Genomic DNA, 14576 nt, shown 5'->3' on the forward strand with positions numbered 1-14576 from the left:
CTTAAGTCCAAATTTCAAATCAAAAGAGAGCTTTATTTACCTGGCCAGGGACTGTCACCCACTGTGAGACTCTAGCTCTGTGGGAGGACAGCAGCTTCCTGGTCCATCCAAGGAGAACATAAGGACAAAAAACAACAACTCAGTGACTTGCATATCGTCATGTAAGCTAGCCAATCACAGAAATTAAAACATTAATAAGTGGGACCTGTGGGCTCTAGGCAGGACTGGACTTTTCTAGTTAGCAAGCAAGCGATGAAGAGAAGCTAAAAAAAAAAAAAAAAAAAAAAGCATTAGCTTTGCAGTTCAGTTGACCACAGTCCTGGATTCAAGCAAGTCCAAGTTCTATACTGAATTTGGGTGGGGGTCAGCAGGGCAAGAATCTACTTCAAAGTCATGTAGACCTACAATGGCATTCAAACCCAGAATGTAGCTCATCATGACCACTGCTGCATCCAGAATAGGGTACAATTTGTGGGGTACAAAATACAGAAAAACATTTTTATAAGAAAACAGATTTAGTGTCTATTTCCTAGAAATGGGTCATACAGTTCACTTCACAAAGAAGAGAGAGTAACAAAGAAACTAAGATGGAGTTTCTATAGTCACATCTTTTTACTCAAATGACTACAGTGACCCTATTCCCATAATCCCAGCAAGGTGGGAATTGTTGCAAGTGACTAATGAGACTCTACCAGAGCAATTGATTTACACACTCAGTACTAGTAACTTATTTGATGCCTATTTATAACTACAGTTATCTTATGGCATATACACACATTTTCATCTGTCATTTTACTAATATCTATAAACCCTATGTCCTTTATTGTATACAAGGCTATAAGATCAAGTTGCTATGCTAATCTAACCTTATCTATATTAACCCACTTGCTTATATTTATTTATAACTATACTGACATACTGGCTTATGCTATGGCTTAAATCCTATGTTTTACAGTTATATGATTTTTCTACTATTACTGAGACTTATTCCTGATGAACTTATGTTTTACATTGCTTATCTATGTTATCTTATTCCTACAGTCTTTAATCTATGTTTTTTGCTTATTGATTATCTATTCTGTTTTGTCTTATACATATAACCTATATTGATTATATTGATCATTTCACACCATAACATTACCACCTTGTACAACCATAAGAAATTAATTTAAAATAATAATAATATCTGAAAGGACACTCACAGAGTCCATGCTAAGTTTAAGGACCACACCACACACCGGAATGTCACACAAGAGATTTCATTGTGGTAACATGAGGTATACCTTTGACAAGGCTGTCCCTTTGGCAGCCTGTTGGCACTCACAGAGCAGCTTTATATCCTGCAAGAAGAATCTCATAAACTGCTTAGGAGTTTAAGCTGGGTAGGGTTGATCGTATTTTTTTTTTTTAAACCAGGCACGTTCTTACAAGAAGTTAACAGCATTGCCTCAGGATCAAAACTTTGGAACCAACCTAAAATGGTGAATTTGATGGCAATATTTCTCCCTTTTTGTTTTTATAGATACCTGGGGTAGGGTTGATGGTCTTTCTTCTGTAGCTTCTTCCTGTTGGTTAGAGACAAATAATTTCATTCCTGTAAAGGGGGTTAGGGAGGGTGTTAGGTGGGAGCAGAGTCTCTGGAGTTGGAGTAGTTGACAATGAGTCATATGTCTCAGTCTTGGACGTCAAGGACTGGTAGTCTTTGTAGCAGCCTCCTCTGATGGAGAAGAGTTCTTTAGGAATCAGCAGGGAGCTTCAGAGGTCCTGTGAGGGTTGCCATATAGTGAGACTGATCTGTAAAGAGGGGCTTCAAAGGAGGAGGTCATCTACATATTGAAGAAGTTTAGATTAGGGGAGTGAGAGGAAAATTCCTAGAAAGGGTTTGGCCAAATAGATGGGGACTATCTCTAAATCCTTGGGGTATGACAGACCAAGTTAACTGGGTAAAGATATGAGTGTCTGGGTCTGTCCAGGTGAAGGGGAAAATGTTCTGGGATTAGGGGTGTAAGGGAATGGAGAAAAGGTATCTTTAAAATCCAAAACTGAATAATGAGTGGTGCATGAGGGAATGGTACACAAGAGTGTGTATGGGTTGGAAACTACTAGATGAATGGGGATTATAGCCATATTAATGAGGCAAACATCCTGTATGAGTCTGTAGGATCTATTTGGATTCTTGACTGTTAGGATGGGTGTGTTAAAAGGGGAGATCATTTTGTGTAGGAGGCCTTTTTGGAGAAGATCAGAGATTAAAGGTTTGAGACCCCTGAGACTCTGGATGGAAAGTGGATATTGAGGTCATGCTGGGAAATAGGTGGAGTTCTTGAGAAGTACTATCAGGGGAGGGTGGTGGGCAGCTATGGAGAAGTTTTGGAGCCCCCAGATTGAAGGATCAACCTCTGATGCAGAAGGGGTAAGAGGGGCCCGCAGAATGTGTCTGGAGTATGAGCAGGAGGGAGACAGAAGGCAAGCTGGAGTTGAGGCGAGACTCAGGAGTGAAGGTAATGGAAGCTCCAACTTTGGCTAGGAGATCCCTTCCTAAGAGAGGAACTGGGCAGCAGGCATAACCAGGAAGGAATGGGAAAGGGTAATGCCTGGAAGATACAGTAAAGCAAAGGGGTTTGTAGGGGCTGGTAAGGTAGTCCTCCTACCCCCAAAATAGAGAAATGAGATAGAGAAGTAGGTCCCCAAAACTCCTTTAGGACCAAGTATGTGGCTTCAGTGTCCAAGAGAAAAGAGATGGGCCTACCTGCTATCACAATGGTTACCCTGGCTCCTGAGAAGTGATGGTAGTGGTCAGGTAAGGGGATCCTGGTCTTCTCAATCACCCATTGCCAAAGATCTGCTTGAAAGCTTTCAGAGCCAGATGGCCTTTCACCTCTTGGTGTGTGAGAACAGTGGACATCCCAGTGTCCTTCCTGATGGCATTTGGGACTTGACCAGGAAGATTCCAGGGATTCGGGCACACTCTGGCCCAATAACCCATTTAACCACATTTGAAGCAGGGGCCATGGGGTCCCCCTAGCTGCTTCCTTGGGAGCAGGGATGCTCAAGCGCCAGTGGATGGGACAGGTTGAAAGGCCTTGGCCAGCATCTGGTATTTGTGTTTACAGGCCTTCTCATCCCTCCCATTATACACCGTAATAGCCACTGCCAGAACCTCTGCTAGAGGAGTTAGGGGTCCCTTCTCTAGGCATTTGAGTTTAGTCTTAATGTTGGGGAAGCTCTGGGAGAAAAAGTAGATGGTTAGTAATGGTCTCCCATCTGGGGTTTTAGGGTCTAGATTGGTGTTCTTAAAAGGGCCTTTGTAAGGTGGTCCAATAACATTCAGAGTTTTCCATTTTGGTCCTGAATAACTTCTGGAGTTTCTCATAGTTAATAGCCTTATGGGCCAGTTTTCTTAGTCCTGCCATGAATCAGATAATAAATTTTTTTGGTACTAGTTATCTGTCCAGCTAAATTTAATCCCAGGTGGGGTCATAATCAGGGACGGCTCAGTACTAATTGGGTTAGTGGGCAAGGTTTGGTGGACGTTGTCTGCATAGTTTTTGGCCTGTTTCCAAACTTGCCTGCGTTCCTCAGGTAGGAGTGTGTTGGGTAGGATCATATGGATGTCATGGAAAGTTACATGGTAGGATTGGGTTAGCTATTGAAATTCCTTAATGTACCTTGAAGAATTGGAGGTGAAGGACCCTAGCTTCTTTTGATTTGGGAAAGGTCACTAAGGGAGAAAGTGATGAGTACCCAAACAATTCCCTCTGACCCTGCTACTTACGAAGGGGAAGCAGAGGTGTGGTTCTGGGTAGAGGGGGTCCATGTGAGAGTGAGAGTGAGTAATGGGTGGACTGAAAGTAGATGAGGGGGGTCCTGGAGGAATTGGAGCAGAAGGTAAAGAATGGTGGGGAGGGGTTTAGTTGGCAGGGTCAAAGTCTGGGGTTTCAGGAGAGTCCTGAGGTCGAGGTGAGAGGTTTTAAGAGCAAGGAGAACCTGGGCCATAAAGCAGGAAGAGCAAAGGAATGGTTTGAAATGAGGAAAGAGAAGACCTGAACATAGGGGATCTTTTTCCATTTCCCTGAGTGCCCACAAATATTACAAAGGTCCCTCAAAATATTGGGATCCATAGTGCTGTTAATCAGCCATTTGGAATCATTGTCTAAGGTAGAGAGGGGCCAAATTTGGTTGCGAAGATGAAATTTTTTTCTGTACCTTTAAGTCAGGAGTAAGGCAGAGTGAGTCTAAACTTGCTAAAAGGCAACCCAAAGGGGTGCCTGAGGGGATGGCAGAGGTGGCTGTACCCATGGCAAGAGAGAGTCAGTAGGGAGAAGCCGAGCCATCCTCTGTGCTCTCTTATACCCAATGAGGAAGAGCTAACTTCTCTGGGAATAGTCACTACCTCATGGTGGTAGATTGGGCTAAGGCCCATAGGGGTTCTCAGTGCCTGGCACCAAGGGTTTTGACTTGAAAGAGTAATGAAGACCCAAGAGAGAGACCTTCTGCCAGAGGTGAGACCTTCCTACCTTATGGACTCAGTTGACTGTAGGGATCAACTGTAGCTCTGAAAGCTGTGGTTGGGAGTGCAACGGGAACCCTGGGAGTGATGGACATTCAAAACGGTCACTTCCTGGGACTCACAGGGCGTTTGAGTCACCAAAGGCAGGGGCCCTTACTGGAATCAGCCAGTGGTGGATGGTAAGTGGAGTCTCAGTGAAATGAAAGGCAAGTTCACGTGAGGATGGCCTAGGACAGAGTGTCGGATCACAAAGCAGCTCAGATCCCCAAAGGCAGAGCAAGGTCAATGGGAAAGCCCATCCAATATGGGTAAATGGCAGAAAGATGAATATTGGGAAGCAAGCAGGGTATGGGAAAAGGAGAGGTAGTGGAATAGGATATATCTCCTGCTTGTATAATTATGTCAAAAGGATTCTACTGCTACATCTAACTAAAAGGAACCAATTTAAAAAATTGACTGAAACCACATTAAAAGTGACAACTGGTCATAGAGATGCTATCTTCCAGGGGACCTGTTACCCCCATGTCAAAACTAACCTTATTTCCTTTGGATATAGACCCAGGAGTAGGATTTCCAGATTATATAGTGGGGCTGTTTTTAATTGTTTGAGGAATTCTGTATTGCTTTCCCACTTGCCATACTAATTTAGATGGCACAGCAGTGCACTGGGGTTCCCTTTTGTACCCGTCTTCATCAACACTTACCTTTTGTCTTTTTCATAACAGCCATTCTAACACAGTGTGAGGTGATCTCCACTGTTCCTTTAATTTGCATTTCCCTGATGATTAGTGACATTCAACATTTTTTCATACACCTATTGGCCATTTATATTCCTTCCTTCAAGAAATGTCCATTTAAGACCTTTCCCCATTCTCTAATCAGATTATATTATTTTTTTTTGTAATTGACTTGAGTTCCTTAGATACTTTGAGTATTAATTCCCTATCAGATGTATGGATTGCAAATATCTTCTCCCATTTTGAGACTATCTTTTCATTCTCTTGATTGTCCCTTTTCTGTATGGAACCTTTTTAGTTTGGGATAAGTTTCTCTATTTTTGGTTTTGTTGCTTGTGTTTTGGGATAATATCCAAAACACTCAGTGATCAGGCCAATGTCAAGAAGCTTTTTTTCTGTCAAGAGATAAATATGTCGATTTCTTTCTGAGCTCTCTATTCTGTTCCATATCTGCCTGCTTTCATGCAAGTACCATGCTATTTTGATTACTAGACCTTTGTAATAGATTTTAAAATTAGGTCATTTGAGGCTTCCAGGTTTGTTCTGTTTTCACTTAGGGTCTTTGTAGTTCTGTCTAAATTTTAGGATTGCTTTTCTATTTCTGTGAAAAATATCAGTAGTATTTTGGTTGGAATTACATCAAATCTGTAGACTGCTTTGGATAATATGCACATTTGAACTGTTAATTCTTTTGATTCATGAGCATACAGTGTTTTCCCAATAATTTATATCTCCAGTTTCTTTCATTAATGTTTTATAGTTTTTACTGTGAAGATCTCTTACCTACTCAGTAAAATTTATTCTGAATTATTCTTTCATTCTATAATAGTGGGATTATTTTTCTGATTTATTTTTCAGATAGCTTATTGTTAGTGCATAGATACTCTACTAATTTTTGTATTTTAATTTTATATCCTACAACATTACTGAATTTTTTTTAGTTCTAACAGTTCTTGATGGAGTCTTTATGGTTTTTAATATGTAAGATTGTCTTATTGAAAGAGATAATTTTACTTCTTTTTTTCTGATTTACATGACCTTTATTTCTTTTTCCTGTCCAATTTGCTCAGCCAAGGACTTCCAGCAGTGTTATATGAAGTGGTCAGTGTGGGAATCCTTCTCTTGTTCCTCAGCTTGGAAGGAAAACATTCAATTTTTATTGTATTGAGGTACATTTCTTCTAAACCCAACTTGTTAAGAGTCTTGATCATAAAAGAATGTTGAACTTAGTGAATATTTTTTCTGTGTCTGATGGTTTTCACCCTTTATTCTGTTAATGTGCTGCCTTACATCCATTGCTCTGTGTATGTGCAACTTAAACTTTTCTCCCTAGATAAATTCCACTTCATCATGGTGACGCATCCTTTTAATGTGCTGTTGTACTCAGTATTTTGTTGAGATGTATTCTGTCTATGTTCAACATGGATACTGGCCTATAAGTTTTTCCTTGTATGTCCTTGTCTGGCTTTAGAAGTAAAACGCTGGTCTCATAAAATGCTCTTGGAAGTATTCCTCTTCATCAATAGTTTGAAAGAGTTTGAGAAGGTTTTACATTATTTCTTCTTCAGTGTTTGATAGAATTCAGCAATGAAGCCATTGAGACCTGGGCCTTTTTTTTTGGTGGGGGAGATTTTTGTTTTCTAGTTCAATCTCCTCATTATAGATCTAACTAGACTTTCTACTTTTCCATGCTTCCGTATGGGTAGTTTGGGTGTTTCCAGGAGTTCATCCATTAAATAGAAGTAATCCAACTTGTTGGCATAAAATCGACTATAATATTTTATGATCCATTATGTTTCTATGATATCAGTTGTACTGTTTCCTTTTACATTTCTTATTTTATTTGAGTTATTTTCTTTTTCCAATGAACATTTATCAAGTTTATTTGTCTTTTTTTAAAAAAAATCTTAATTTTTTTGGTCTTTCTATTTCTTTTCTAGTATCTGTTTAATTTTTTGGTGCTGTGATCTTTATTATTTCCTGCTTTCTATTCTCTTCAGGCCTACTTTGTGATTTTTTTTTTGGGGGGGATGAGTAATAGTAAATTTGGGGGGATTAGTTCTCTGTGATAGTTAATTTTAGATGTCAAGTTGAGTGAATTAAGGAATACCTAAGAATTGGTAAACCATTATTTTTGTACATGTCTGTAAGGGTGTTTCCAAAGATTAGTGTGAGTAAGTGGATAGAAGGGGGCAGATATGTTCTCAATGTGTTGGGGAATATTCCAGTCAGCTAGGAGTTAATAATATAGGACAATGTCACTTGGAGCTAGGACATTGCTGTTCTACTATTGTCTTTGAACATGAGAACTCCAGGCTTTCCAGTTTTGGACTTGAACTCTTTCACCCAGCTTCCCCCAAGGTTCTCAGGCGTTCAGCCTTGGACTGAGAATTTCACCATCAGCTTTCCTGTATTGAGGCATTTCAGACCTGTACCAAGTCAGCTACAGGTATCCCAAGTTCTCCAGCTTGCATACAACCCATTGTGAGACATTTTGGCCTCCATGATTGCATGATTGAGTCCCTAATAAATCCCCTCTCATACAGTCAATTATTCTATCTGCAAGGTTTACAACCTTGGGTTAAACCAACTGCAAATCAAAATATTTAAAACAAGAATCATACTAAATTTGTACACTTTTTGTTGCCATTATAATTGTCATCATTTATAATATAATATAGCAACAATTTATATATAATATAACAACTGTTTATGTATCATTTCCATTGCATTGTTAGCTATGTAATCTAGAGATGATATATTGGAGCATGTTCACAGGTTATACACGAAGCCTGAACATCTATGAATTTTAGTATTCACAGGGAGTCCTAAAACTATTCCCTCTTAGAAATCAAGGGACAACTTATGTGTGTGTGTGTGTGTGTGTGTGTGTGTGTGTGTATATATATATATATATATATATATATATATATTTCTGGAGAACCCTAATACATTCTCCATTTGCTTAGTCATTTCTAATTTCTCAGCTTATTCAGAACTCAGCCTAAAGGACAAAATACTATTTATTGGAAGTCATTTAAAAAAAATGAATATTTTTTTTCAGTGTATGCCAAAATTGCACTTGAGTTTTTTGTTCATCTTCTCATTTAATTATTAAACTTGGAAAGTTATAAAGCATTATTCCCATTAGGGTCTGGAAATAGGGAGACGAGACAAAATAAAATAATCTTCTTATACTTCTATTCTCTATCCCTGTATCCAAGTTGAGAAGAGGATGGTACAAATTTATTGATTTTTGTACCTTGAACCAACCTTACATCCCTGGAATGAAATCCACTTGATCATGGAACATTATCTTTTTAACGTGTTTTTGTATGCAATTGCCAGTATTTTATTGAGAATTCTCACATCTATGTTCATCAAAGATATTGGCCTTAAGTTTTTTTTCCTTGATGTATCTTTGTCTGGATTTGGTATCAGGGTAATACTAGCTTCATAGAATGTGTTTCAAAGAGTTTCTCTTTTTCTATTTCAAGGGATGATTTGAGGAGGATTGGCCCAATATTCCAACATATTTTCTTAGGAACTGACTTCCTTAACAAGACTCCTAAAACACAAGAAGTAAAATCAAGAATCAATAAATGGGATGGAACCCATCTTTTGAAAAGCTTCTTCAAAGCATAGGAAATAATTAAGAGTGTGAAGAGAGAGCCTACAGTATGGGAGAAAATCTTTGTCACCTATACCTTAGATAGAATATTATTTTTCAGGATATATAAAAAACTCAAAAATCTTAATCCCAAACAAATAAACAACAAAAATCCAAATAAACCAATCAATACATGGGCAAAGAAACTGAACAAACACCTCATAGAAGAATACAAATGGTCAACAAATATGTGAAAAAAAGTTCAACATCTCTAGAAGTTAAAGGAATGCCAATTAAAACTACACTCACTTTAATAAAAATGGCAATTATTGAGAATACAAGTAGCAACACATGTTGGCAAGGATTCAGGGGAAAAGCTGCACTCATATATTGCTGGTGGGACTGCAAATTGGTGCAACCACTGTGTAAAGCAGTATGGAGATTCCTTGGAAAACTTAGAATGGTACCACCATTTAACCCAGTTATCCCACTCCTTGGTATATAGCCAAAGGACTTAAAATCAGCATACTATAGTGACACAGCCAATCAATGTTTATAGCAGCTTGATTTTCAATAGCTAAGCTATGGAACTAACCCTAGGCACCCATCAACAGATGAATGGATAAAGAAAATATAATATACACACACAGTGCAATATTACTCAACAATAAAGAAGAGTGAAATTATGTCAATTGCTGCTAAATGGATGGAGCTAGAAACTATCATGCTAAGTGAAATAAGCCAATCCCCCCCAAACAAAGGCTAAATGTTTCTTCTGATATGCAGTTGCTAGCACAGAATAATGTAGGGGGTAGGGAAGAATAGAAATTCATTGGATTAGACAAAGGAGAAGGGAAGGAAGGGAGGGAAATGAGAGTAGGAAAGATAGAACAATGAATCAGATATAACATTCCTATATTCATATATGAATACATGACCAGTGTAATTCCACAGCATGTACAACTACAAAAATGGGAATTTATACTTTGTGTATGTATAATATGTCAAAATATGTTTTACTGTCATGAATAACTAAGAAAAAACAAATAAAAAAATTAAAAAAATAAAATTGTGGTTCCCTAATTCTGTCATTTCTTTCACATGCATTATGATAATTTTTCTGCAAAGAGAGACTTTCCTTCAATTTTTATGTCTACTGGCTGTTTTTTAAACAGGAAAGAGAACATGTGCTCATATATTTCCTTTAAATTGCCAATTTTCAGAGTAAGAAGTTTGCTATCTTCACTAATGACTCATGAGCCCTTTAGTTTTTGTTTTTCCATATACCTCTCCTTTTTCAATATTATTATGAACTCAGGGATTTTGTATAGTGTATATTTTAATCAACTATAACTATTATTCCTTTTGTTGATAAATTTGTCCCATCTTTGGCCAATGAAGAGAGCCTTTGGATTACTCCTGTGTGCTATTATATGACTCCCTGTGTCTTTGATAATTTGCTTTCTCGCATAAGAAGATGCTGAGATTCATCCTTTCTATACATACATGTCTGTCCTGCCCTTATCCTGGATTCAGCCTTTCCTCTAAGGATGCCTTCTTGTTATGGGAGTGATTCCTGATAATATTACTATAGTATCTAGGCCTTTTATGAATAGAGCTAGGAAATATCTACGTAAAAAATAGAATCATGAATTTTTCACTCATTTTCAAGTTAATTAAGCATGTTTTTAAAACTGAAAACTTTGCATCTCATTTTTACACTGAAAGTCTAATTATCTAATGTCATTAATATATTCATTTACTTTATCCAATAAAGCAAAAATACTTGCATAATAATAATACTAGTATTACTTATCTATGCATGTATTTAAGAATGGTAATAAACAATAAATTAAGTTCATTGGATTAGACAAAGGGGAATGAAGTGATGGTAGGGGGATTGGGAATAAGAAAGACAGTAGACTGAATTGGACATGTCTTTCCTGTGTTCATTTATGAATCCACGACCAGTGAAAGTCCACATCATGTACGTCAACAAGAATGGAATCGCAATTAGAACAAGTTATTTTCCAAGTATGTATAATATGTCAAAATAGATTCTACTATCATCTATATCTAAAAACCCAATGTGTTAGTGGTTTATACATTTACTTTTACAATTATTTTATAGTGTTCTCTTTATACTTAAAAAAAGTTTACTGTACTTGCTGAACTCTTTTTGTCAATGGTTGTGGTCTTGTCAAATTCAAATGGAGTGTCAAACTGTGCACCAGTCATGGAGGAGTAGTCTTGTGCAGTAGGACCAGCACGGATCCTAGAAAGTTTAGAAAGATTTACAAAGACTGTTGCTTTGGTTTTCAGGATTAGTTGTGTAATATCTCTGTACTTTATATATTTTTTTGTGAGTAGGGTAGGGATGCAGTTTTTTTTTAATGCATGTATATTTTACTTTCTGAGAACATTTGTTGTGAAGACTGTCTTGTCCTCATTGCTCCATTTGTCAGAAGCACATGTCCATATTTGCAGGGCCTTTACTCTCTCCTCAATTCTGTTTCATTGATCTTTGGCTTTTTTTTTCTTTTTTGTACCAGTGCTACAGTATTCTACAGCTTTAAGGAAAGTCTTGCTGTTTGGAAATTGAGTTCTTTAAACTTATTTCTTTCTAGCAGTAATTTGATTACTTTTAGCATTTTATGTTTTCTTAGAAGGTTTGGTGCTAAGAGCCACAGCCAAGTAATATGATGCATGGCATTTTTGGTTGAAAGGTGACCCCACCTAGCCATTGAGATGATATGATTATGTTAAGATTTGCATTCATATGGATATTGGACTCCTGCTGTTCACCTCGGCCTCCTCCGGGACTCCTGGAGAGTTCCCATTGGTTGGGGAAGTACAGTAGGAGGGAATTCTGGGGGGAGGAATTACCTCTGGGGTTCCGGGAGGTCGATCGGGATTTTTCCCAGGGGCATATTGGGGATTGGCAGCAGTTTCAAAAAAATAAAATTTGTTTCTGCTTGAGTGGCTCGTGATTTTGTGCCTAGCCAGACTGCGGCAGTTTGGAATCATATTTTCAAATTATATACAACTCCATGCACACATATAATGATTGGAGTTGCATTGAATCTACAGAATGCTTTAATCCTTGAGGTTGTGGATTGTGTATATGTATATAGAGATCTTACATATCCTCTATTCTGTTTAATCCTAACCATTGAGTTAACCACTGTTTTTAAATTTTTTAGTTGTAGTTAGACATAATACCTTTATTTCTTTTTTTATGTGGTGCTGAGAATCAAACCCAGTGCCTCACATTGTGCTAGGCAAGTGCTCTGCCACTGAGCCATAACTCCAACCAAGTGTCTCTTTTTGATAGTTTATTGAGCTGTACTTTGAAGTTTTGTGCATATTTGTAAGACATAATAAATATTTGACAATAGTAAAAATTTTAAAAATACAGTAGATCAAAAGTACCAAATATCTATGATTAAGTATAATGAAAGATGTATACAAACTTTATGAAGAGATACCATGTAGTTTTAATTGTGTCATATAATTTTGACTTTTAAAGAAGCTGTTAGGTTTTGTATATTGAACTTGTGTGAGGGCACCTTCTTCTACTTAGGCTTTTGATTGTTTCCTAAGAGGATGATGAAATAGGAGCAGTTACTCTGTTCTTTTCTGACATGTACTGCAGTTGATGGGTGGATAGAGCTAGTGAAAGGTTCTTGGGTTTGTATCTGACTAGTAAGAAATGATTTTTGTGCTTCATTCAAGAAGTGATGTTGCTTGTAGTTTGGGGGTAGATAAATTTTCTCAAGTTAGGTAATTTTTGTTTATTTCTACATTATTATTAGTTTTCTACACAACATATGAAGGATTTTTGTTCAGTTTTTCTGAATTGTTAGTTTTAATTTTATCAAATTTTTTGTTTTAAATCAGGTAACAGTGAAATATTGTCTAGAGCGGCTGGGGATGTTGCTCAAGCAGTAGCGCACTCGCCTGGCATGCGTGCGGCCCAGGTTCAATCCTCAGCACCACATACAAACAAAGATGTTGTGTCCACCGAAAACTAAAAAATAAATATTAAAAATTCTCTCTCTCTCTTTTTTCTCTCTCTCTGTTTTTTTTTCTTTAAATAAGAACCACACTGCAATGTGGAACTTATTACAAAAAAAAAAAGAAATATTGTCTAGAGGATAAATACAACTACCACTTTTTTTAGTGCCTATGATCTCAGAATAGTTTTTGCATTTATGAACAGTTTGTGAAAATCAAAATAATAATATTTCCTGACAAGTATAAATCATATGAAATACAAGTTTCCTTGTCCATTCATTAAATTTTATTGAAACACAACACACTCATTTGTTCACATGTTATCTGTGGCTGCTCTTGCACTACAAAAGTGCAAAAGTGGAGAGTAGAGCAGTTGTGACAGAGGCAGGATAGCCTGCAGATTCCAAAATAGTTACTATCTATACCTTTACAGAGAATGTTATGTGACTGTTTTAAAGCACCATGACAATGACATGTTTATTCTTTTCTACTTTTCCATTGGTTCAGCCAGGAGTAACCAAAGATCATTACCCAAACTTGCTTCAAATATGAAAACACTCATTATCACACATATTCATGCTTCAGGCATGGTATGGTCATTCTTAATATATGATTTTTTAAACTTTGTATCTCATCTCCATTCTTATTGTCTTTCTTTTAAGTTTCTCACAAATAATTCCATGGATAGGTTCTTTTAAGTTTGATTGTCTTAGTCCTTAAAATGAATAAAATTTCATTGACAATACACAGATGTGAAAATTGGTTCCTAGTGACTTTGCAAATATTTTCTTTAGCAAATGTAGTTTAAGAACATGTTAATCTGACTTCCAATCACAACATCAGGTGGGTGGACATTATTGGTGTCATATGCAATAGTCATGTCCCAGGCATCAATGACACCTACATTGAGATCTTTGAAAATGTCATTCAGGGTAAGATACTGAATGTAACCATGGAAGTTTCCAAACCACTCTGTTTCTACATGCATCTCCCTGATATTTTCTGTCTTAATGATCACTTTAGTGTCTGGGCTTCTTAGGAATAGTTGTTCAATAGCTTTTCGAACACCGATGGCCCTGCGAATGAAAACGTCAATGGGGAAGGGTCTGAAGTGTTGGCCAAAGGTTATGACAATGGCTGTGTTTTTGTCACCTGAAATCTGGTCAATTTCCTGAGGGATATAACCTGCATCTCTCACAGAGTAAAGATGAGAAGTGATAAAAGGATAGCTATGTTTTTTCCATTGTATCTGAGTATGTCTTTCAGCATCCAGAAGCAAATATTTCTTAAAAGGTCCAGTTCCATGAAGATCAAAAAATTTCAGTGCTGATTAAAAAAAAGTAAGATCTTTAACTAGAAGGCAGCGATTGATACTTTTAAAAAGAATATCTACCATGTCATGTATAATCACCATCTATAGTATTTTGGGGGGGAGCATTCTACCCTCTAGGATAAATTACCAGTTTATATGTATGAAATGTCAATCAAAATGTAAAATTTTCATTGGCATTTATAAGGAGGAGCAACATTTCTTATGAAAGAGGGAATGAAATGGATTTTAAATTACGACTTAACTCTAGAAAGAAAAATGAAATTACCAACCAAACAACAACAACAACAACAACAAACGGCCTAAGTGAGAATAGATGGAGACCTCACTGAAAGTACTTTATGGTTAGCCTGAACTTCCAAAAGAACATAA

General features: G+C 37.1%; 2 protein-coding genes across 2 annotated transcripts in view; both read right to left on the bottom strand.

The window, feature by feature from the left end:
• LOC308641664 (NXPE family member 2-like) overlaps window positions 1-11787 on the bottom strand; it is a gene marked incomplete at both ends in the record, with an annotated part of 29977 nt that extends 18190 nt beyond the window's left edge. The window contains 2 exons of the mRNA XM_081280297.1: window positions 11018-11132; window positions 11744-11787. Of these exons, the coding sequence (XP_081136423.1) occupies window positions 11018-11132; window positions 11744-11787 (159 nt within the window). The remainder of the gene's footprint in view (window positions 1-11017; window positions 11133-11743) is intronic.
• A 1877-nt stretch (window positions 11788-13664) lies between these two features.
• Window positions 13665-14576, bottom strand: part of LOC308642259 (NXPE family member 1-like) — a gene marked incomplete at both ends in the record, with an annotated part of 52209 nt that continues 51297 nt past the window's right edge. The window contains one exon of the mRNA XM_081281100.1: window positions 13665-14200. Within this exon, the coding sequence (XP_081137226.1) occupies window positions 13665-14200 (536 nt within the window). The remainder of the gene's footprint in view (window positions 14201-14576) is intronic.

Source organism: Spermophilus citellus, assembly GCF_964194105.1.
Source record: "Spermophilus citellus genome assembly, chromosome: 2".
NCBI classification, from domain to species: domain Eukaryota; kingdom Metazoa; phylum Chordata; class Mammalia; order Rodentia; family Sciuridae; genus Spermophilus; species Spermophilus citellus.